Genomic DNA, 26,430 nt, shown 5'->3' on the forward strand with positions numbered 1-26,430 from the left:
TGCTACAAGCCAGAAGGTTGCAGGTTTGATTGCCAATGAGGTCACTGGATTTTGCAAACTGACCTAATCCTTCCAGCCACACTATGGTGCTGGGGTTGACTCAGCCTCTAACAGAACTGAGTACCAGGAAATTTCCTTGAGGGTGAAGAGCAGCTGTCTTGTAAGACTGAAAACCTCACTGCTATCTGTGAGTTGACTGTCTAGAAAATGTTGTAATCTTGATGGCTCATGAAACTATGAGCCTCCATGGCCTGTTACAGGGATAGCTTTATTATCTCTTTATCAAATAAAGTCAGGGGGATGGCAGAAGAAACTTGTCTCCTACTTCTTGGACCTCTCTTATGAATGATCACACTTCACACTGCAAAACAAGTCGACAGAATCAAGTTTACAGTTTCATTGAGAGAGTGGCAGAACGTCTTGTCAATAAGGCTGCGGCTGAAATTAAGAGACAGCCACATGCAAACCCTGCAGGAAGACTTGTAGATTGAGGCCATTACTCATATGCAATTCCAGCAATGGACTATAACAAGCCAAGCAGGTTGCAGCGGAGATGCAAAGTGTGTGATGATGATGATGGGACGTAACACATACTACAAGCCACAGCAAAGTTCACAACTGTGTACTGAGTGTTTTGAAGCCTACCATTTGGAAGTGAATTACTGGGATTAACTGGCTACTGTTGAACAAGGGTGTAATCTATCTCCTATCATTTTTCTTAAAACGCCTTATTGCATTACATATGCCAGCAATGAAAATGATGTGACTGAGGTGTCAATATTTACATTATTGACATCACTCTACATCTGAATTTTAGTAATTTCAATTGTTTATTCTGCATGTTGGTGCAACATTTTCTTCATATGTGCAAAAATTTAACAATTTATAAGCCAAAACTGAGGAAATTATGATTTTTTCTGTACTTCTTTAAACTCTCAAACACAGGAGAAAATGATATTTAAATTGGACTTGCCACAAAGTGCTAAAACATCAAAGGAATCCTACTACCATCCATGTGTAACACATGTTCAGGCTTGGCCTCAACAAACTCATTCTGTCTGCTTGTCTGTGGCAAGTAAAAAGAATTAAGGCCACAACTACTTATTATCTATTTATTTAATGAGGCTCTCAGTAGGTCAGACGATACAGCATTAAATAGTAGAATGGCTAGTGAATAGTGAATCGGCAGCAATGCGGAAGGAAGGAACCACGGCTTAATCTGAGGAACTAACACAGACTGCAGAAAGCTATGAAAAACTTCATTAAGGGAGTGTCCTTGAGCTCCTTCCAAACATGAGCCACAAACATTACCAGTTGAGCCAACGTGCTTGGTAATGTTACATCAAATGCTCACATCTATCTAACGTTTATAAAATATTCTGTACTCTGGTCCAAAACACTGTCCATTTAAGGGCACCAATAAATTGTCTAATCATAGTCCTGTTTACAAAAGAACTTTTAACCAAAAAGACAGATCACTCTATAAAGTTCTTAAAGCTTGAAAGATGTGAACTAAACATGCACAATCTTTACATTGTGAGACCTGAAATTTTCATAGCAGTGACTATGTTACAAGAAGTAAAGCTGTGTAGTCTGATATATAGTTACCAAAGTTTCAGAGAAACTTGTTGCTTCCATCTTTATGGTAGAATATCATACATGCAGCAGCAGGTTCCTCTGAAGTATCGACAAGGGTCACATCACAGAATTTGGCAAACTCCAGAACATTCTGCAAGCTGCCTGTTCTGTTATCCACTATATCCTTGTTACAGTAAATTCCCTACATAATGAAACACTTAGCTGTTAACAGCAATCCTAACCCCATACATGTAAAGTGTCACCATTCTGCATTCATCCAGCTGTCTTCACATTTCTCTCTGCAAGCCTGGAACTGTATATCGACCTTGCTGGGGTGGAGGGTGACCAGGAGGACCTGCCTGACTGTACAGCAAACGTCCACTCGGTGCCTGCGTCACATACACACTCTGCAAGTCAAGGTCACAGCAAAAATGTATCTTACATGATGTCACAGTATGAACCTGATCACTCAAATCATGTTGTAAAGCTAATGTTGCATTTCAGCATCCTGCTGCAGTTGGTATTAGAATCAGGAGGCTCAGCAGTTCTCCCAAAAGCCAACATGCCTGATGATGGCTGGGCAGGCCAAAACGTGTAGTGCAGTGACAAATTTTTAAAGGATTTAATATTAACATCCACACTGCACACTGGATAGACAACAAGCATACCAAAAAGGACAATACATGTGGCATGGAAGGAGGAACTACATTGACTTCATTTAGAAACACTGCAAATATGAAAAACCCGATGACAGTAGTGCAGAAGGCCCCTGATGATGGCCAAGTATGCTGAAACATATAGCACAGTGAAAAATTTTAAAAGAATTTAATTTCAAATCGTAACATTTTTGCATGGTGAACAGTAAATATAACCAAAAATAAATTTTAAAGCTAACATCTATAACATATTTGTTTGCGGTGCAGGTAACAATTAGAGCACAAGGTACTGGACAGTTTCTGGACTATTACTGTTGTAATTGCCTCGGCGAAAGTAGATGAAAGGGGAGGCCAAAGTCACACTCCCACAAGCCTATTGCATCAGTCTGCCACGTGACACTGCACTGTGAACATGCATTATTTTTACATGAGTGGTTTTTTGACTCATGTGTTTTGTTTTGTCTGCGACGGATGGCAAAATCGAACAATGTGTCTGCATGAAGGTTTGTGTGAAACTTGGTAAATCTCCTACTGAAACCCTTGAAATGCTTTGCGAGGCTTTTAGAGAACATTCTTTACATGGTTTTTGAATGACATTCATGTTTCAAGGCTGGCTGAGTGTCAGTTGAAGATGCCAAATGTTCAGGGTGACAAAACACCAGCAAAACGACAGAAAATGTTGAAAAAATTTGAGAACTCATCACTGAAGACTGTCGCCAAACAATCCATGAGCTCAAAGACACCACTGGGATCAGTTATGGAGTTTTCCAGATTTTAACAGAAAATCTGAACATGCGCTGCATGCTCCTTCATAATGACAATGCACCTGCCCACACATCACTGAAAACCACTCAGTTTGTGACTAACAACATGGTTATTTTGATTTGTTTCATTCTGGTCCGTCACACTAATATTATGAAAAAGCTAAATAGTTCCATTCAGTGTGACTGGTTAAGATTTTATTTCAATGTAAGGGCGTGAATAATCAAAAGAAGAAAATCTTAACCAGTCACACTGAACGGAACTATTTAGCTTTTTCATTTCAACATGGTTATTGTTCCTCGTCCTCCCTATGTGATGGACTCAGCCCTCTGTGATTTTGCTTTGTCTCCCAAATTGAGAATCAAAGTGAAGGGTCAATGTTTTGAAAGTGCCTGACATCCAAGGGGAATCCCAAGCGGTACTCGACAGCATTAAGGAAAATGACTTCCATGGTGTTTTTGAAGCATGGAAAAAGCAATGGGATTGCTGAATATGTTCTGAAGGAGATAACAGCCAAAATTGAGTAAGTTAAGCCAGCATTTCTTTTTTGACCTAGTCCGAAACGTCATGTTTTTCTTGGTTATCTTAAAAACCAGGACGATGGATAAAGTCCAAAAACCCAATATCTCTGTGTGTTATACACCATCGTCAGAATTCTATAGTAACTACTTCAAACAGATAACGTTTTAAAGGAAAGTGACTATCTGTGTGGAAATGATATGTTAAGTAACAGTGTGGATGATACAGAAAAACAAAGGAATCATGTGACTGCGCCTGTCACAACTGTGTCACAGACTGACATCCCAGAGTCAAGAATGAGTTCTGATGATCAAAATACTTATAAGGTGATGCTAAGCATTCTCCATACTCCCAAGTAAGGTGGCGGTAAAGTGTTACTTTGCATGAAACAAAAAGCATCTGCCTCTTTGCTACACAGGAACATCATTAGAACTGCATCTTGTTGGTATACACGCAAATCACAGTATACAGTTTGTTTCATGATAATTATATTTGCACGAAACAAGTTTCCAACTTTTCTCACTTTCTCCAGTTACCTGAAGACAGAAATTACTAGTTTTAGTACATTCATAGGAGCAAAGGGTAAACATCACCCAGGCGACAAGTTAATGTTATAGAGGTTATGGAAATCTGATTCCTTACATGCGTAAATTGAACATTTATAGGGAACAAAATAGTTTTACAGTAAGAAAATAAATGTGGACAACAAATGACCCACCCCCAATTTAAAGTGTGTTTTGGGATCAGTAGATTTGAACACTGAAGTGGAGAAGAAACGTCATAAATGGAGGAAATGTACCCTTATTGATTTGGGCTAACTGAAATAAAATGTTAAATGGGAGAAACTTTAAATCAAGGAATATCAGAAAGGGGATCAGCAGTAAATCAGAGCAGAGAGACATCATTTTATGCCAAACAAAAACACTCATTATATTACAATTATCTGGGAACTGTAACATACAGAATGACACCCCAAGTTTTGTTGTGTTTGCTACTGTGCAATGTGCACATTTTCAGATGTGTTGTGCTGGAGGTCAAAAGCATTCCACTGCATTTGAGTTTTTGTATAGGAACCACAGAACACTGCCATTTTGTGCTAATAACCCTAATAAAACAATCACTTACATGAGGTGTAGATACATTAGGTTGGTAACTTCCTGTAGTGACATGAGAGGGTGCATGGGGAGGTGCAGGCACAGGTTGGGCCCGAATTGGATATCCTGAAGTTATCCCACCAGTCTTGGCACCCTGGACACAAAATGACATGAAATGAAACTTATGAACCAGAACAGATTTGACAAGAAAATTGTAGCATGTACAGTCGTTGCTATGCAATTGGCAAATAAATACTGGTGTTATGCAACCTGTTCCTAGGCAATGGATTGGTAAACATGCCTCTACAACAACAGAGTTATTGTTGGAAATGGTGTTTCGACTCTGACTGTACAAAGTGGTTATAAAGAAGAGAACTGGGGCAACCAGTTCAGTTGACTCTGCAAGGGAGGCTGAGAACAGATGGTGCTATATCTGACTTGACAGTTGACTGGACCACAGTGATTGAGGCTAGCTCTTTCTAAGGGACCCAACAGAATAGGTGTTTTCCCCCACCTGAGGATGGAAACAGATCCAGTTTCCGAAACGTTGTGTTTTTCTTAGTTATCTTAAAACCAGGACGATGGATAAAGTCCGAAAACCCAATATCTCTATGTGTTATACACCATCGTCAGAATCCTATAGTAACTACAATAGAAGAGCTGTGTTTTCTCAGGCTGTGTAAAGGGGTTATAAGGACAACTGAAGCAAGAATAGTTCAGTTGGAAGGGAGCTGTTGTTAAGAGAGGACATGAGCCCTAAAGCAGAGAAATATCCACTGTTTGAAGCAATTACCAGAAAATGTCTAGTGAAGGCACTAAAGGTTGGAAAAAACTTAGAGTGAACTGCAAAGCGTAGAAATCAAGAACAGTGTTATAGTTATTTGCAGTCATGACCTGTAAGTGGTCAATAAATCCAATTATCCGAAATCCCATCTAGTCACACATACTACATGACAATATTAACAGCATGAAAGATATCATGAAGGAGTGGTTGCATTCCCAAGGCATCTTCTATGCAGAAGATGTGACAAAAATTTAACTCTCTGAAATAATTAAACTAAGCAAACCCAGAATGAAGACATGTACTGTTTGACAGCTTAACCCAACAGAAAAAACTGGGCTATAATAAAAAAAACTGAGTTGATGCAAACAGTGTGACTTTTAAGCTAGAGAATGTGAGAAAACCGGCTCATGACAAATTAGTATGTCCAGTAAACAGATGTCTTTGCCATAGAACATCACTATTAAAACGTTCTGTTCTATTTTGTTTTCAGTCTCAAACATGGTAACCTTACAAATGTATGTGAAGAACAGGATGTAGTAGGCTGGAGAAAATCCAAGAAGGCAGCAGAGACTTTAACTTTACCAAAAGTTCTGAAATGTGTTCAAAATAAAATGTCACTATAAGCAGTAAACATGTGCACCTGTGGTGGTTGCTGTATAGGGATGGCTCCACCATGTATTGGAACGTGAGATGCTGGCCGCACAGGAGCAACAGAGTAATACTTGTCTGCTGCCTCCTGGGAGGATGGGAATCCTGTCTTCTGAGCTGCGTGTTCCATGGACTGATGAAGTGGAGCTACGTACGCTGCAGACGAATAAAAGAGAAGCCATTATTTGTCAACCTACGAAACATAACTTATTCCTGCTTATAAGCTGGGTTAAGACAATGTATAAATTAATATGAGGAATTAGTGCATCTATCATTCCACATAAATGCAACACTTAGTCTGTGTTTCATACATGCTGCTACACTGTATTGTAATATTTTATAACCACCTAAAATTATAGGTGCCAGTCACAGCAGCCAAGTGGTCTAAGGCATGCACTGTCTTCGCTTGTTCGGAAGGTGGGACCGTGGGCTTAAATCCCACTCGGGGCATGGATGTCTAATGTTTGGGTGTATATGTGCTTTTTTCTGTGTTTGTGTACAGGTAGAGGCCTTGTGACGAGCTGGTGACCAGCCCAAGGAGTCCTACCAAGGCCCAAATTGGGGCTGTAGTGCCAAAGGGGGAAAAAAATTACAGGCATATTTAATTATGTGTCTATATTTTTTTGATTTATTAATTGGGCTTGAAATGAGTATGGCACAGATCTTGGAATTCTTTTGTAAGGTCTGAAGCAGGAAATCTCAGCATGAGGAAATTTTTGTCACTCTAAGTCAGTTCCAGAGGGGTCTAGCCAGTCAGAGTAGATCCTGGGGCTTATGGCTTCTAGATGTGGAAGTGCATTACATAGGATGATGTGATTGTCTTTGGTTTTAACTGACAGGAATTCCTACATTTTATGTAGGTGTGAGGAACTCTGTTCGAATCCAGTCAGCTGGTAATGAGGAACTTGTGTTAGCATCAGACACCACTGCTCAGATGTGATGTGTTACTGGTATGAATCATCTTGGAGGCTTTTTGTTTCAACTTCACCAGTAAATGGATGTGTTTTGTGACTTCGAAATTCAATATAATAAATTAATACCATCAGTGGATAAATTGGTGCACGGTACAAATCGAGCATGTCATTATGCCTCATTGCTTCTGCAAATTAAGTTAACCCACTGTTAACATTTTAAACTGGCAAAGGAAAATAAATACATTTACCATCATACAGAATCACTGTGGCTTGTCGTAAGGTGCATTACCGGTGCGTTTCCACATTAACGAGACCTTTGAGACAGAGTCAAACCTTTACCAACTCAGTTACCTATCCTTACCCATCCACACCTCAGCTAATGCTGCCCAAAAGCAGGTCAAGTTGAACTGGACAGTTAGAACTTCATTTCACCCTATCTGTGAAAGCTGGAAAGTCATTCTTAAAAACCAAGTTGGATCAGTGTTAAAATAATTTAAAATTAATGTACTATGTGTTTTTTTCCCTATATTCTTCTCTATTGTATTCCATCTATTGCTGTGTGTTGTCACTAGGACAGATGAGTGTATTTCCTGGATGTTCTTTAGTTCTACATGCTGTCATGGCTAGTGTGGGTGGACTATATGCATAATATGTATGGGTTCTGATAAGTCTTTGTCTTTTCTTATTTCACCTAATTTTATACTAATAATTATTTTATCACATCATAGTTTATTTTGTATATGTCTGACCTAAATTTCACAATTGTAGCCTGATTATTTAATGTTTGCTGCTGATTTGAAATGAAAATGGCTCAAAATAAATGGAGATTTCACTACAAAAGAGTGGCGAGCAGTGATGAAATATCTCTTCATAAATGGGAACTTGGCCACAAAAATTTAAATGATGTCGGTTATTTTAGGTGATAACTGACCTTCCTACTCCACGGTTAAGAAATGGGTTGCTAGGTTTAGAACAGGACTTTTGAGCAATGAAGATGAACATTCTGGGAGACCAGCTCAAGATAGCAGAGTCACTAGCGATATCCCAAGAAAGAGTAGGCTATATTATTCATGAGATTTTAGACACGAGAAAGCTCTCAGTCAAATGGGTTCCCAAATGTCTCAATGTGGATCAGAAGAGTGACCGAGTGTTTGCTTCATGAGCCATTTTGGACCAATTTCGGCGGGATCCTGTGGGATTTTTGAACCGTCTCATAACTATGGATGAAACTTGGATCAATATATATACTGTGACATGGATGGCGCAACAGGAAGTAGGGGTCACGTGAACTCTGCGGTCTCACGAGTGATGTCACATACCCCCACTGCTTCCATCAGTGCACAATGCTCAGTAAATACACCCTCCCCCGCGATGACATAACAGAGGAGTAACTGTGTCAGGCAACCATTGCCATGGTGACATAACAAGGGATACCACGATTACTACACAGCAGTAAATAACTCTCGACAGTGTTGCTAGGTTACCTGTAAACATGGTGTCACACAACAGCAGTACCTATCACGTAACTGTTTTCTGTGTTGCCCGTGCTGAGGCTAAATAAGGAGCAGTGAACACTATTCAGTAGTGAGTGAGTACTGAGCCAGTTACTAGAGAGAGTGAGTTACTAGTAACGATTAACCAGTCAGTTGAATTGTAGCAGTCGACGAGTCGGGTTGTATCAAGTGCATGGCAGTGACTACAGAAGTATTTGTGATACTGCAGATGGTAGTAACTGGGTAATTGTGAATTGTATGAATGTACGAGCGAAGTGGAATAAATTTGCTACATCCAAGACGACGTGAAGTTATTTGTCGCGTGACATACCCAACATGTGACAATATGATACAGAGACCAAAGAACAATCCAAGGAATGGAGGCACAGTGGTTCTCTGCATCCAAAGAAGTTCAAGACACAGAAGTCATCAAGGAGGGTGTTGGCATCCGTCTTTTGAGACAAAGATGAAATTTTGCTTGTAGACTACCTGGAAGAGGGTCCAACTATCAAGGCAAAAGTACTACACTGCAATTCTTGACAAACTGAAGCAGCAACTGGTCTCCAAACATAGAGGCAAGCTTTTGAAAGGAATCTTGTTTCAAGACAATGCTGCTCCTCACAAATTGGCAGATCTTCATTTTGAAGTTCTGAAACACCTAGACTACTCACCTGATTTGGCCCCTTTGGACTACTAAGTCTTTTCCAACTTCAAGAAACACCTCAAGGGAAGAAAGTTTTTGAGCACTGAGGAGGCCACATTAGCTGCAGACAGGTGGTGTGCAGCACAACCAAAATAATTTTTGTTGGGTGGGTTAAAGAAGTCAGGACAATGAAGTCATAAGTGTGTGGAGCTCAGGGGGAAATATGTAGAGTAAATACATTTCTTTTCAATCCTGTAGCTTGCTGTTTTCTTTATAAAGCCAAGACTTATCACCCCCCTTGAGACACAATAGATCACTGAAGGTCATGGTGCAAGGGCCGGATTTCATGGACCACCCCTTATACATACATAGATACCAATTAATCAATTTTAAACAATTTTTATTAAAAACAATATTTATTCTGGGGTACTGTGTGACTGTTAAGTCCATATATAGATGAAATTATTGAGGATCATCAGTGTGGGTTTCGACGTAACAGATCAACTACACATCAGATCTTTTGCATTCGTCAGATATTGGAGAAAAAATGGGAGTACGATGAGACAGTACATCAGGTAATCATAGACTTCAAGAAAGCATATTATTCAGTTAGGAGGGAAGTATTGTACAATATTCTGATAAGAGTTTGGGATACCCATGAAACTAGTTAGGTTGATTAAAATGTGTTTAAACGAAACATAGAGTAAAGTCCGTATAGGTAAACATTTGTCTGATAAATTTCCTATCCAGAATGGTCTAAAACAAAGAGATGTTTTATCGCCACTCCTTTTCAACTTTGCTTTAGAATATGCCATTAGGAAGGTATAGGGAAACCAGGTGGGACACATCAGCTGTTGGTCTACGCCGATGATGTAAATCTACTGGGTGATAATGTAGATACCATAAAGAAAAACACACAAACTTTAATTGACGCAAGTAAAGAGGTTGGTCTAGAAGTAAACACAGAGAAAACTATTGTCTCGTCACCAAAATGCAGGGCAAAATCATGACATAAAGATAGGAAACAGATGTTTTGAAAATGTGGCACAGTTCAGATATTTGGGAACATCAATAACAGATCAAAACCTGATTCAGGAGGAAATTAAGAGGAGATTGAACTTGGGTAATGCTTGCTACCATTCTGTCCAGAACTTTTGTCTTCTCGTCTGCTGTCCAAAAACATAAAAATTAGAATATACAAAACTATAATTTTGCCTGTGGTTCTGTATGGGTGTGAAACTTGCTCTATGACATTAAGGGAGGAACACAGAATGAGGGTGTTTGAGAACAGGGTGTTGAGGGGAGTATTTGGACTGAAGAGGGATGAAGTGACAGGACGTTCGAGAAAACTGCATAATGAGGAGCTTCATAACTTGTACTCTTCTCCAAGTATAATTAGAATGACCAAGTCAAGGAGGATGAGGTGGGCAGCGTATGTAGCATGAATGGGGGAGACGAGGAATGCATAGAGGATATTGGTGGGAAAGCCAGAAGGAAAGAGACCACTGGGAAGACCAAGGCATAGGTGGGTGGACAATATTAAAATAGATCTTAGAGAGACAGAATGGGATGGTATTGATTGAATTGCTCTGGCTGAGGATAGGGACCAGTGGATGGCTCTTGTGAACATGGTAATGAACCTTCAGGTTCCATAAAATGCTGGGATATTCTTGAGTAGCTGCAGAATTGGTAGCCCCTCCAGAAGGGTTCAGCTCCATGAGTAGGTAAGTAAGTAAGTAAGTAAGTAAGTAAGTAAGTAAGTAAGTAAGTAAGTACTGTGTGACCTGTATGACAGAATCTGGATTGGATGATTGTATTTATTGGCACTTTATAAACACAACTTGTAACTACAAGTAATACAGTGCTACAGCTGATATACACACTTTACAAATCACTAGGTTACCCTAAGTCTCCTCAGTCTTCACTAGTTGTATCCTGGCAACAGATTTATAACAGTCTCACTGTAACTTCAAATCACACATAAAGTCTTCTTTTCATAGCCTAATTCCTTTCTTGCCATGTCTTCTCTAACACCTTCAACTGACATCTCAAGAGACTCACTCAATTCTGATTCCAGCTGGCCCATAATCATTGTTATACAGCCTCAGGGTGGACCACAGAAAACACTGTTTCCATTGTTATTCCAACAATTCCTCTATTTTATAGACGCATACCTACTCAATGTTGAATAGAAACAGTAGTTCTTCTATTACTGCTTGCATATTTTTTGTTGAAGGAATGTGTTTACCGAGCCACTGCCTAGCAGTGGACGTCTGTGGGTTTGATTCCTGATGAGGTCACTGGATTTCTCAATTTACCTAATCCTTCCAGTCAAACTGTGGCCCTGAGGTAGACTCAGCCTCTAACAGAAATGAGTACCAGGAACCCTCCTGGGAGCAAAGGGCAGCCAGTGCATAGGGAGGTCAACCTCAATGCCATCTGTGAGCATACTGTGTAGAAAATGTGGGAGCCTTGACATCTAACAAGCACATGGGACTCCATGGCCTGTTACAGGGATAGTTTTGACTTAACTTTTACTCACCTAATAATACAGCTTGTTCAAATATACAAGGATTGGAACTTTAATAGTGGCAACACTGCTGTAGATGCCATGCAATGGAACCAAATAATGTCGCTTATACCACACGTTAGTTACATACCTACCTTACTTCAGAGAAAATGGACTCTCCCTTCCCACATCACGTACATGTGCAGTCACGAGACGAATAGAGCCTCGTGTTAGCTGGCGGTCTAATGTAGTGTTGTCAGGATATTTTCGAAACAGGAACAACGGAGTTGGATAAAGACTGAATGTGCCAGAGGCCGTACAGCACGACAGTGTCATCAAGGTCTTCAAGAGGCTTGCGGGGAATCTGCATTGCCTTACAGAACAGTGGCAAGGTGGGTAAAAGCCTTCAACGAGGGAAGACAAAATGTGGCAGACATGCGTTGGCCAGGTCGTCCTAGTGTCAGTGAAGAAGAAGTGTATGCTCATTCCATGTTACTGGAGAATGATCGACGCCATGCGATTCATGAGCTGGCCCGAGAGAGAATTAGCGCATACAACTGTGTTTCACATTCTGAAGGAACGCCTGGGCATGAGAAAAACTGCATCATGATGGGTTCTGCATGATTTGGTGGAAATGCAGAAATGGCTATGATATGACGCTGCTCGTAACCACTTGGAGTGCTATGAGCACGAAGGAGAGGCTTTCTTACGCTGTATCATTATGCTGGTTGAGACATGGGCCAAATTGTATGAGCCACAAATGAAACGCCAATTGAATGAATGGCATCATTATTAGTCACCACGAAAATCAGAAGTTCATTAGAACCCCAGCAATGTGAAAGTTATGGTGATTCTCGTGTATGACTCTGATGGTGTTATCTTAATGCAAACTGTTCCCCGGCAGCAGACCATCAATGTGCAGTATTACTGTTCATTTTTGGAACACAACCTGCGACCAGCTTTGAGAAAGAAGTGGCGACACTTTCTGCAGAGCCTAACCATCATCTTGCAGGACAATGCTTGGCCGTATGCAGCGCAAGCTGTGGCTGATTTGTTCGATCGATGGGGCTGGGAAGTGCTGTACCATCCACCATAATCCTCGGAATTAAGCCCTTCTGACTTTGACTTGATTCCTGAGATGAAGGAACCACTTCATGGCATTCGCTTCAGAACTGTTTCAGAGATTCTTCAGGCAGCAGACCTCTCCATTGAACTATCAACATAACAGGCACTGCTAAAGGTAACCTACGGCTTCCACATCACTGGCAACACGTTGTACACATTGCTGGTGACTACACTGAAGGACAGTAAAACTTTGAAACATGCATCTATTTTGCATCAGTTGTAAATAAATAGTTGCCACTATTAAAGTTCCAACTTTCGTAATATCTACCATTTCACTAAATGTTTCTGGTTTAGGTATGTCAAACAGACAAGAATATTATATTGGATACTGTCCACCATCTTAAATTCTTCAAATTTATTGTATACTTATTGCTCTTAACTACAAATAATTACATTTCTGTTACTATTTTGTTCACTGCTTTTGTTACTTCAAATAACTACAGTACTCTCAATGTCTTTCCAGTCTACGTCTTCATGTACTTGCTGCTTGGTAATGGTCATCAACAATGGAGATTCTCTCTAATAGTTTTGTGCTCATCAGCTCCTAGTCAAGAAATTTCCCCCCTTTTATGAAACCAAAGATTTACTACCGTGTTCACAATAATATGCCACCAGACCCTGTTCCAAGATGAACCACTTCACATTCTCATATTCTGTTTCTTTAATATCCATTTTAGCAAACAGGTTGGTAGTGGCAATGCTTTACACTTGGTATTTTGGAGCTGCTTGGTTCAAATCTTGGCAGACATAGGCTATCCTGACCGAGGTTTTTCATGGGTTTTGTCAGTCCATCCAGAAAGTATATTCATTAGGCCACAACTGCTTTCTTCCAAATCATTCCCAATATAACCACATTATGCTACCACTCATGATTATATAGTCTATCTAGTGACAGAATCATAAAACAGCCCACAGAAAATCCATTTTAATATTATCTTCCCACCTGCATCAAGGTCTTCCAAGTAATATTCTGTATGCTTTCCTATCTCATTCTTGCATGCTGAATGTCATTCCTATGTCAACTGCTTTTATTCAATCAGTCTAATAATATTTGTTGAAGAAAACAAATTATGAAGATCCTCACCTCACAATTTCCTCCTTTCTCTACCTTAGATCCAAATATCCTGCTCAGCATCTCTTCCCCAACACCCTTGGTCTAAGTTCTTTCTACATTCTTCCCTCAGCGGTGCAAGACCAAGTTTCATACCCAAACAAAACAGCAGTTAACACTACAGTTATGCATATTTTAATGTTTGTTTCATTTCCCTGCTGCAGGAAACTGATATCCTGTCAGCACAACGTTACAGTGCAGCAGACCTGATGCTTACCTTGACTGTGAGGGGGCAGAGGTGCAAGGCTGGGTCGAGGAGGCTGGCCCAAGTAGACACCATGCTGTGGTTGCTTCCCTGAGTCATCACGAGGTGGTGCTGCTGCTGCACCAGGTGGAGGCTGAGCATACTGTGGGCCTGCATAAGTGTACACTGTCTGTTGTGCTGGCGATGGTGAGTAGCTCACTGTGGTGGATGCTGCCACCTGCTGTGGTCCGTGAGGTGCGTAAAATGGCTGTGATCCTGTATACTGGGTGTTCTCTGTCAAGACATAATGAGCATACTTAAAAACTATGTTTAGGATTTCAAAATTAGATACAGGGTAAATGAAACAGAGCACATGCTATTAATATGCAATGGAAGCCAACTTATATATTCATCTACTTTTAAAACGTTTTTTACTGTATATTTGTATACACAATACTAATTTCTGGGGTCACGCAGTAGCATAGTTGTTTGGGCACTATGCTACAGGCCAGAAGGTTGTGGGTTCAATTCCTAATAAGGTCAATGGATATTTCAATTGACCTAATCCTTCCAGTTGCACTATGGCCCTGGGGTAGACTCAGCCTCTAACAGAAATGAGTACCAGGAATCTTCCTGGGAGTAAAGGGCAGCTGGTGTATGAGGCTTATGACCTCACAACCATCTGTGAGCTGACTGACTAGAAAATGTGGGAGTCTTGACATCTCACAACTCTACGAGCCTCCATGGCCTGTTACAGGGACAGCTTTACCTTTATATATAGATACGTATATATTACCTACTTTCTCCTCAGCTGTATATCCTTTATAGCAGATGCCTGTTCCCCTCCACTACTGTCTTGTGCCTCACTCTTCATTTTCAGGTCATATAATAATGGGCCCTCCCACTTTTCTTCTACCATTTGCCTTACTCTCAAAGATTTTTTCACCACTCAAACCTTCTTTCAACATTTGGTACAGATGATATACTGTGACATGTAGACCCTTTGCCGAGTAACAGCTATGTAAACAGGCAACAGTACAACAGCAGTTGCTAGGAAACAGCTGTGTGGACATGTTTTCCTCACAATGAGAGAACATGCAATAATGGTATAGACGTTTTGTGTGGTCCATGCCTCAGGTACATAACAAGGATTAGTACTGCAGTTGCGGTTGAGTCAGTTGAGAGTTGCAGCTGTGAGAAGTGAAAAGCTGGTGGCTGAGCCCACATCCACTTTGGGAACCTTAAGGAAGGAGAATATCTGCCACTGGAAGCCGCTACCAAGCAATGGTTAGTAAAGGCTGAGAAGGGCTGTGGCATAGCTCAAGCAGTTAGTTGCTGGCTTTCCGTCACGGCGCCCCAGGTTCGATCCCAGGTCTGGTCGAGTGGGATTTGTGGTGGACAAAGTGGTGCAGGGGCAGGTTTCCTCCGAGTACTTCGGATTCCCCTGCCAATCTTCATTCCACCAACTGCTCCACAAACACCCTCACCTATCATCTGGGGCTGGTACAATAGGCCAGAAGTGGCCACAGTACAAATCCCACCCCACTAGCAATAAAAAAAATACCTTTACAGGATGTAATATTAAAAATGCCTACTGCGAAATAGTTTATAAAAAATCGCACTTACTGTTCCATAAAACAGCCCGCACATACTCGTGGCCTCTTCTACCATCATCAACTTCTGCAACAACAAAATATTTCAGTTCCTACACTGTTTTGCACTAGAAGGGAACAAATCTAAAATCTTTATCTTACAGGAGGAACAGTAATAACACTGGAATGTTGTTAGACTAACAGTTCTAACACAAAGCCTCTATTTGCTTCAATCACTGCCTCTTAAAGGAGAAGTAACGGAGCAAGCAGATACTGTCTTCAGAGTGGAAGGGGGGCTTGACTCACTGTCCAAGACTTAAACTAAAGAAATACAGCAAGCATCCATGCACAATAAACTCTGTGAATAAGCATTATCACTGATTCATATTAAGAATGTGTGAAGATTAAAGGCCTGAGGTAAGGTTGTCTTAGTGCTTAATTAAGTACCATGCCATGGAAATTTCTGGCACTAGATGAAGGTCAGTGGTCACCTTCATGCTCCAGCTGCTATACCCCTATGGAAAGAGCTGGAAGTATCCTCTGATAGGAGGCTACCCCATCACTGTTCTGGATGATGTGGAATCAAATCCCGCTTCCCTGGTCACCTAGCCTACAGCCCAGGCACTATACTGACTGGGCTACCAAAACACAAATTAGATTCTGCACTTGCTTAAGTTAACAGATGTTTCAAAAACATTCAAAGTCTGTTGAGTGTAAACCAGCCTCCGGTGGTCAATGAAGACAAATCAGAACTGCAAAGCAAAAACAGGGCAGAACTCAGCGATTCCTTACATACAGTTCCGCTGCCTGCCACGTTCATTGCAAAATACGTGATAATAAACCAAATTATTTCACACATAACTGAAAAAGGAATGAAGAAAGCTGAATAACGCAAAGTTAAATGATCTCTATACGCACTTTGCTGAGGATAAGCAGGGATGGTCCCTGGTTTGTAGCCATAGCCTTGATGATAGTTTGGTGGAGGCGGAGATGGACTTCGTGATCGTTTCAAAGCTCCCTGCAATCAAAGCATTCACAAACAAAGAGGTAACTCAAAGCTCTGAAACAAAACCAGTTTTCATAGTCATTCAATGGAATCTATGGTTGGACTGATATAAATGTATGTATGTATGTACTGGTTCATTTGTTGATGTCAGCATCTCGGATCAGACAGCAGTGATAAGTGAACAGTGAATTGGAAATTATGTGGAAGGAAGCAGTCATGCCCTAATGAAATGTAATATCCCAGCATCTGGTTAGCTTGTCTGAAGAAGACTACAAAATACTGTAGTATCAGTGTGTCAGTGTGCTAGTGGACATTTGGTCTGTCACTTGAGCAAATGAACTCTGTCTCAGACACAAATTAAGTGATCATACACTTAAGCTGAGTGATACAAAATGAAGACCTCCTAGTTGTACATCTGTATATTTCATTCAATTTATTTAAGCTTTTTGAAATTTTAAGTTTTAATACTGTGACATGATGACTGAAATAATGAAGTCAGAGATGTTCATTGCTAGGCAACACCTCAGTAAACATGTTCTTTGGGTGACAAAACAACATAACACCACTGCTAGGGCAGCCGATGCTTGGTAAACAACTACTTGCTGAGTGATGCAGAAACATTCCCGTGGAAATGATTAGCATACGAGAATGAAGAATGTTTTCTGTGGGTATGTCCCAAGGCTGAATAATGAGAAGACCTGAGGGAGTCTCCAGAGAGATCACAGTAGAAGATGACTGAGAAGAAATGGCAAGAAAGAAATTAGGCTGTGCAAGGAAGACTTCAAGAGTGCTGTAGTTACAGCGAGAGTGGTATAAGTACTGTGTTGAACTCCACTGCCAGGATTGAGAACACTAGTGTGTAAATGTGAACTGTAAAGTGTGTACATCAGTGACAGCGCTTTGTCACTTGTAATTACAAGTTGAGCGTATAAGTGAAATAAATCCAATCACCCACTCCAAACCATGTCTAACAGGCACAACCCTAACATATGATTAAAACTGCCATGACCTGATGGAAACTGGAAGAGTAGATTCATTCCTGATGCTTAGAGAATCAAAATGTTTGCAAATTATATAAAATAATTTATTTTCTAGTTGGAAAAAGAACCTTTGAACAAGACTGGATGATGAAGTGTGGACATCATAAGGGAAAAGACAGGTTAAGAACTGTTTTTATAATTAATTTTATGCAGCTTGTCTTGTACATTGTAACACTAATGCCAGTCCATTTAAATTTCGACATGAAATTGTTAAAAACAAGTTTCATCAAATATACCTAACCTCAGTAACTTTAAAAGACCTACAAATAGAAGACTAAAGTTGATAGGAAACTATGCACTGAGTTGTAATGCTATATGAGGAAATTTTTCAGAAAAGACAGCATACAAAACAAGTCTGTTGAAAATGTTCAAGTTTTTTCAGTCCCAAACTGCAGTGTTGGCTTGCCCATTAGGCCACTCTGGGCACCCCCAAACCTAAAATTATTATAGTTTAGGTATATTTACATAATATACATGAGTGAATAAGGGCAAGCGGTAATGTAGTGGTTGAGGGGCCATGCCACAAGTCAGAAGGTTGCGGGTTCAAGTCCTGATGAGGTCATGGGATTCTTTTCTGTTGACCTAATCCTTCCAGCCACACTAGGCCCTGGGGTTTACTCAGCCTCTAACAGAAATGAGTACCAGGAATTAATTAAATAATGTTCCTGGGGAGTAAAGTGTGGCCAGCGTGTAAGGTTGTCAACCTTACCACCATCTTTGAGCCGATTGTCTAGACAGTGTGCGACCTCAATGTCTCACAATCCTATGGGCCTTCACGGTCTGGTACAGGGATAGCTTTACTTTTTTTACTTTTACATGAGTGAATATAACATATACATGATTCATAATGAGTCATTAGTGAAACGTGTGTTCAGTGTCTCAGAATGCAAGAAAGAATGTGCCTTCAGCCTACGTGTTATATGAGCACATCAAGAACCCAGCTGCTGTTAGTTTGGTGGCACAGGGATGGTGAGGAATGAAGTGGATGTCTGTAAAATTTCCAAATGTAGAGACAATTTTTAATATGTTTTTAACATTACCCACACCAAATGCAACTAGTTATAGATCTTTCAACTCCTTCAAAAGAGTAAATTACTTATGCTCTACCACATCTCAAGGGCATTTAACGAGTTCAGAAAGTTTAGCAATTGAAAGTTCTGCACTGCAAAAGGTAAATTAGGACAGGTTGTTCATAATTTTCTTCAAAACAAATACTTCCCATGCCTTTTACTTCTTTAACTAAAGTTCATTTTCAAATGAACACACACATCAGTAATGGAAGGAAAAAAAAGAAAAAGAAAAAAAGGTAAAGTTATCCTTGCAGCAGGCTGTGGAGGCCCATAGGGTTGTTATACGTTGAGGCTCCCACATTTTCTGGCATTCAGATGGCAGTGAGGTTGTCGGCCTTATGCGCTGGCTGCCCTTTACTCCCAGGAAGATTCCTGGTACTCATTTCTATTAGAGCCTGAGCTGACACCAGGGCTACAGTGCGGCTGGAAGGATTAGGTATAAGAACAAAAAGTCCTTCTTAAGAAACAGTAATAAAAAGGATGACATACATTATTATGTGGCTCATTCTTCTGCACTTAGCGCTATCAGACACTTACGTTTATTTATGTGGACATATAGGGCGCCAAAGAGAACACTTGTGCACAGGACCCTGTCGACCACAAAACCACTACTGATCAAGAGCCATGTTTTCCAAGCAAGGCCTATAATTTTAGCAGTGCTCACAATATGAACATAATTCTATGTCTGTATTCATTTGTTTATTTTCAATTAAGATGTTAAAGTCTGTGATGATGGTATATCAATACAACTAATGTGTTTCTGGACATTATCCATCATCCTGTTTTTATTCAAAACACAGTGTTTCACAAACTGGATTCTGTTTCCGTCTTCAGGTGGAACCTGCTTAGAGATGCCCAGCAGAAGCAGTTTGTGTGTAATGTCCCACATGATTGTGGAAGATGTTAAATCGGTGAAACAAACAGACCTTTAGTAGCACTCATTAAGGAGTACAAATATAAACCTGACACAAGGTCTGCTTAAAAGAATCAAACTCAGCCTAATGTGCGTGTGAAGAAGGCAACAAAATGCATTATATTGGAAATAAGTGAAGGTTTTGCAAATTGAACCAAACACCATACACAGGAAATACAATGAATCTGTCTACATGTCTCTGGTAGATCATCTGATCAGTCAGCACAGCTTGGACATCTCTCGCATCTGCACTCCCATTATCGCAGCAGGGGGGGGGGGACAAAACTCTGTCCAGTGTAGATTAAGTGGGAAAATTGTGTTTCTTATGTTGGTACCATATAGAGAATTTCGCTCTCCAGTGTTGACACCTATTCTGATAGTAGGTGCTAGTAGATAGTGCTAGGCCTCATAGGTTTTTAATGTTTTAATGTTCAGTCTTAACTCTCACAGATGCTTTGTGCTGTGCTTGGTTTGTTGTTGGTGCAGGTGCCCAAAGATAGGGACTAGCTGTCTTCTGATATGGCCCAACTGAGTAGGTTCCACATGAATATGGAGAGAGATTTCAGTCTCTGAAATGTTGTTTTAGATAAAAGCAAGATGGTGTTCTAAATGCAAACAGGACAATGGATAATGTCCAGAAACACAAGGTTGCATTGTTTATTTTTATTATTAATGACCCAGACTACATATAGTTCTAAATGGCTGGATGATAATGAACTGGAAACAATATGGAAGGAAGCAGTCATGGCCTAATTTAAGGTACTAATCAGCATCAACCCAGAGAAACTAAGGAAAACGAAGAAAATCCTCAGTCAGGATGGTCAGTGCCCCAGCCAAGATTTCAGCAGGTCACCTCCAAAGTAAAAGATGGGCTAACCTGCTCTGTAATTATTATGTCAATGTGAAATACTTCATAAGGCCATACTAGAACCTAATTTATTCTTTGGTAGAAATGATTCCACATGGCTACATGAAAGTACCATGGATTTCAGCTAATACTGATATGTTGTTACTCTGGTCCATCCTTTCCTCACATTACTTACAGGTGGCAGCAGTGAATGCTGAGTTCCGTGTGCTGGGGCGACCTTATAGATTGGCGGACGTCCAGGCACAGATAAATTCTGCTGCAGGAAGAGCTGTGGATGGCCACTTAAAGCAACAGTTGGATAACCATGCATGCTCATCATACTGTCACTGAAAACAAAAGATGCACTTCTCAATTACCAAAGACTGTTACATGGTGATAATATAATGGGTTGCCTAACTTTTACAGGATGTTTCAGAATGAATGGATGATCTGCACAGTCATACTAATTAAGATATTCCCACATGCAAAGTTTGGGCCTAACCATCTGAACTAGCCAGCCACCTGACAGTAAAACATACTGTAATGCATGGTCACCTGTCTGCCTCACACAAGTAGATTTTGCTACCTGAGAAGAAGAAATTCACAAAAGCCATCCATGATAAAATACTTTATTTCAGATTTTCTCTTATTTCTTTTAACTGACGTGGATATGAAGTGTTGGCAGTATTCTTCTATGTCAGCTATAGTGACCAGAAAGACAGGTTTAAATGTATATGTAAAATAAATGAACAGATCAGATTATTTTAAAAAGTTACTGTATTCTATTCAGAGAGCTAATTTCACAAACATTTCATAACAACATATATACTATGATGTGACAGCGCAATGCTCGGTAAACACCCCGTCCCCCTCCCGCGTGGTGATGTAACAGGGGACACCATGGTTGCTATGCAGCAATAAACAACTTTCGGCAGCGTTGCCCAGCAACGCCTTTGTAAACACAGCGTCACGCAACAGGGGAGTCCATGCAATGACTGTTGCCAGGCAATTGGTAAACATGACATTAAGCAACAGTGGTACCTATCATGTAACTGATTTTTGTGTTGTCCGTGCCGAGGCTAAATAAGGAGCAGCGAACACTATTCAGTCAGTGAGGATTGAGCCAGTTACTACTGAGTAATGATTAACCAGCCAGTTACAGTCTAGCACTGTTCGGAGTGAATGGAAACAAGAGTAGTGAGTGATTAGTGAGTCAGTAACCAGACAGTTACAGGCTAGCCGCCGCCGGAGACAGTTGAATGGATTTGCCGAGACGTAGTTGAACAGCAATTGAGATAGTGAATTGTATAAGTGTGGAGCGATTGTGCAATAAATTCGCTATATCAAATAAGGCGTGAAGTTACTTGTCGCTTTATACACCCAACACGTGACAATACATACAAGGCGGTTCAAATATGACTGGGACTGAATTTTTTTAAACCATAATTGCCAAACACTTACTTGCGCATGTCAGTCTTCAACGTACTCCCATCTGCAGTCAACACATTTTTTCCAACGTTCTGGAAGCATCCTGACGCCCTTTTCAAAAAAGGCTTGTGGCTGGTGGCGTATCCACTCCCGAAAAGTCTGGATGATGGCATCGTCCACAAACCGCATGCCTTGCAAGTCTGATTTGAGGCTTCCAAACAGGTAGAAATCACTTGGGGCCAAATCGGGACTGTATGGCGGATGTGTCAGAAGGTTCTATTTCAATTTCCGGAGTGTTTCCATTGTTGTTTTGACTGTATTGGGGCGTGCATTGTCTTGAAGGAAGGGTACCTGCTTTCCACCTGTCTCCTGCTTGGATCGGATCTTTTCCTTCTCGTCTGTTGCCAGGACGTCTGAGTAATAAGCTGCCTTGACTGTTCTGGCATCTGTCAGAAAGTCTACATGGATAACCCCCTGCCAGTCTCAGAAGAACGTTGCCATCACTTTTCCTGCCGAACGGCTCATCCGCGCTCTCTTAGGTTTGGGAAAACTGGTATGCCGCCACTCGGGCAATGACTGCTGGGACTCGGGAATGCAGTAGTGCACCCACGTTTCATCGGTAGTCACTATAGACTTCAAAAATGCATCACCTTCTTCTTCAAATGGCTGTAGGAGACGACAGGCAGCTTGCATGCGCACCATTTTTTCATATCCGTCAAAGTGCATGGTACCCACCGTACATTCACCTTGCGATAGTGCAGGTGGTATTTCACGATGTCTCCTACACTACCAACACTGATGGAGAGCATTTCTACAAGTTCCTTGATAGTGATGCGCTATTCTCACGAACAAGCATGTCTGCACAATCAATGTTTGGCTCAGTGATGGATGTTCGTGGTCAACAATCATGTGGTTCATTCTCCACGCGCTCTCTGCCTCTCTGAAGCACTTACACCGCTCAAACACACGGGTCCGTGAGAGACACTCTTCCCCACACTGTTGTTGGAGTCTGTGGTGAATTTCAGCGGATGGGACATTTTCTCCGACGAGGAATTTGATCACAACGCATTGTCCCACACTCTGCGGTACCTTCTGTTTGTTCATCATTCTAACAACTCCCAGACAGAACTGAACAGGTTCTAACCTGAACAGGACGGAGGGTGGAGGTTGTGGCTTCACTCTCTCAAGGTCGCACAGCTGCTGCGCAGTTCGGCTTGTTTACACACAAATCAGTCCCGGTCATATTTGAACCACCTTGTATCTTTATTTTCCTTGCTACTTAGAAAAGAGAAGTTAATACCAACAGCTTATTAGCTCTCCACTTACTTATTTACTTACTTACTTACTCACTCATGGAGCTGAGCCCTTCTGGAGGAGCCACCAATTCTGCAGCTACTCAAGAATTTCCCAGCATTTTATGCATTTTATTTTAGGTTCATTACAGTGTTCACAAGGGCCCTCCACTGATTCCTATCCTCAGCCAGATCAATCCAATCAATACCATCCCATCCTATATAAGATCCATTTTATTATTGTTCAACCACCTATGCCTTGGTCTTCCCAGTAGCCTCTTTCCTTCTGGCTTTCTCACCAATATCCTATACACATTTGTCTCCCCCATTTGTGCTACATTTGTGCCCACCTCATCTCCTTGACTTGATCATTCTAATTATACTTGGAGAAGGGTATAAGTTATGAAGCTCTTCATTATGCAGTTTTCTCCAACCTCTTGTTACTTCATCTCTCTTTGGTCCAAATATTCTCCTCAACAACCTGTTCTCAAACACCCTCAGTCTATGTTCCTCCCTTAGTGTCAGAGACCATGTTTCACACCCATACAGAACCAAAGGCAAAATTACAGTTTTGTATATTCTAATTTTTATGTTTTTGGACAGCAGACGAGAAGACAAAAGGTTCTGGACTGAATGGTAGCAAGCATTATCCCGAGTTCAATCTCCTCTTAATTTCCTCCTCAATCATGTTTTGATTTGTTATCGTCGTTCCCCAATATCTGAACTGTGCTACATGTTCAAAACATCTGTTTCATAGCTTTATGCCATGATTTTGCCCTGCATTTTGTTGACGAGACACCAACCTATACTTAGTATTCTCTGTGTTTATTTCAAGACCAACCTCTGTACTTGCGTCAATTAAAGTTTGTGTCTTTCTCTTTATAGTATCTACATTATCACCCAGTAGATTCACATCATCGGCGTAGACCAACAGCTGATGTGTACCATTTAATTTCAGTCCCACCTGGTTTCCCTGGACCTTCCTAATGGCATATTCTAAGGCAAAGTTGAAAAGGAGTGGCGATAAAACATCTTTGTTTTAGACCATTCTGGAAAGGAAATTTATCAGACAAATGCTTACCTATACAGACTTTACTATACGTTTCGTTTAAACACATTTTAATCAACCTAACTAGTTTCATGGGTATCCCAAACTCTATCAGAATATTATACAATACTTCCCTCCTAAACGAATCATAGGCTTTCTTGAAGAGTATGAATAGCTGATGTACTGTCTCATCTTACTCCCATTTTTTCTCCAATATCTGATGAATGCAAAAGATCTGATCTATAGTTGATCTGTTACGTCAAAACCTATACTGATGATCCCCAATAATTTCATCTATATATGGACTTAACCTTGAGAGAAGAATATTGGATAAAATTTTGTATGAAGTTGATAGCAGTGATATCCCCTGATAATTACTACAGTCGGTTTTATCACCCTTCTTGTGAACTCCGTCCACTGATGAAGAAATTCTTCCTTGTTCCAGATATAATTAATTAGCTTGGTATGTAATATTTCACCTCCTGCTTGAATCAGTTTTGCCTAAATTTGATCACTACCTGGCGATTTATACCGTTTCAATTTTGCAATAGCACTTTCAACCTCAAAAGGGCTAGGATCAGGTATTAAGGGCTCAACTGTATCGATTTCTGTCTGCCTAACATCACTGACCCTATGTACATTCAATAACTGAGAGAAGTAGTTCCTCCACCTATTCAAAATGTTGTGGGAATCTGCAAGCAGATCACGATTCTCATCCTTCACTTAGTTACTTCTAGGTTGGTGACCCCTCTTAAAGTCATTTATTCCTCTATACAGGTCTCTAATGTTCTTGTTCTTACTGTTCATTGCAAGCTCATCAATTCTGTCTTTCAGATATTCCTTCTTTTTGTTCCTGAAATGCCTGCTTGTTTCAAGTCTTATATTGTTCAGATTATCCCCATTTAACTTGCTTGGATCCTGTCACCATTACAATTTGGCCTGCTTTCTAATATCCCCTTTCGGATAACAATAAAAACACAGAAGAAAACATTGTTAGAACTATTCTAAATAATAATAATTACTCACTAAACACCATACAACTAACACATAAACCCTGCACAAAAAATACTACGCAGAAAAATAAATGGACCACCTTTACACATTTCGGCCATGAAATCAGATCTATTACTAAACTTTTCAAGAATACTGAAGTTGGTATCTCATATAAGACAAAAAACAATATAAAATATCTGTTGAAAATAAATGATGACAAAAATGATAAGTATAATCTTAGTGGGGTTTACCAACTACAATGTTCTGACTGTCCATTAAAATATATAGGACAGACTGGGCATACCTTTAAGATCAGATTCAGAGAACACATATGAGACATAAAAAATAACAGACAAAGCTCCAGATTTGCTCAACATATATTGGACACCACACATGAATATAGTACAATAGACAAAACATTAGAAGTTCTATATATCTGCAAGAAAGGCCGAACCTTGGATACATATGAGAGATTTCACATTTACGAAACCAGCAAACTAAATTTGCAACTGAATGATAATTTTACCAAAATGTTTAACCCTATATATGATGTAATAATTGATACATACAAAACATAATATACAATTATACCCCCTTCCCCCCTACTACCACTTCCGCATACACCTTATCTCTACCTCCCCCTCCCTCCCCTGCATTGACTTTAATCTTACATCACCAAATCAGTTGTTGTTTACATTCCCTACAGAACGGACAGTACTTTGTAAGATGAGGCACCAACTAAATAGTAAGTAATATACACTATATCTTCAATACCATAATCAGTTATTGATTATAACAAAATTTAATACTATTACTTACATATCATTTTCAGATTTACATTAATTTACTACACCTACATCACAAGCCTCCTATACAATTATTATATATACAGGGTGTCCCAGGAGGAATGGACCAAACTTCGGGAGGGTGTTCCTTATGTTAAAGTATGCCAATATAACCCAAAACACCTATGTCCAAAGTTGAACGGTTACGGAGATAATGGCCCGAGAAAAGTGTGGTCTTCTTGCAGGTCCACGCACTGTGGACAGTCAGCTGTGACTGTTATCTGTTTGTACTTGAGTGTGGTGATGTCACACTAGCCGTGATCTCATGCGCAACCTACCAGAGCCTACAGATTACGTTGCGGCGGGGTCGTGAATGGGTGGTAAATTAGTTGTGTG

At 40.4% G+C, this 26,430-nt stretch overlaps 1 protein-coding gene across 2 annotated transcripts in view; it reads right to left on the bottom strand.

Annotated features, from left to right (window-relative positions):
- Positions 1-287: 287 nt before the first annotated feature.
- LOC111868563 (G protein pathway suppressor 2) overlaps positions 288-26,430 on the bottom strand; it is a 31,471-nt gene continuing 5,328 nt past the window's right edge. For both annotated transcript variants that reach the window (XM_023859320.2, XM_023859319.2), the window contains exons 4-10: positions 20,685-20,835; positions 16,531-16,630; positions 15,647-15,700; positions 14,054-14,314; positions 6,034-6,197; positions 4,641-4,763; positions 288-1,985 (exon numbers count right to left, since the gene is read on the bottom strand). In XM_023859320.2, coding sequence (XP_023715088.1) covers positions 1,866-1,985; positions 4,641-4,763; positions 6,034-6,197; positions 14,054-14,314; positions 15,647-15,700; positions 16,531-16,630; positions 20,685-20,835 — 973 coding nt within the window. In that variant the 3' untranslated portion in view covers positions 288-1,865. The remainder of the gene's footprint in view (positions 1,986-4,640; positions 4,764-6,033; positions 6,198-14,053; positions 14,315-15,646; positions 15,701-16,530; positions 16,631-20,684; positions 20,836-26,430) is intronic.

The sequence above is a fragment of the Cryptotermes secundus genome, unplaced genomic scaffold (assembly GCF_002891405.2).
Source record: "Cryptotermes secundus unplaced genomic scaffold, Csec_1.0 scaffold330, whole genome shotgun sequence".
Classification (NCBI taxonomy): domain Eukaryota; kingdom Metazoa; phylum Arthropoda; class Insecta; order Blattodea; family Kalotermitidae; genus Cryptotermes; species Cryptotermes secundus.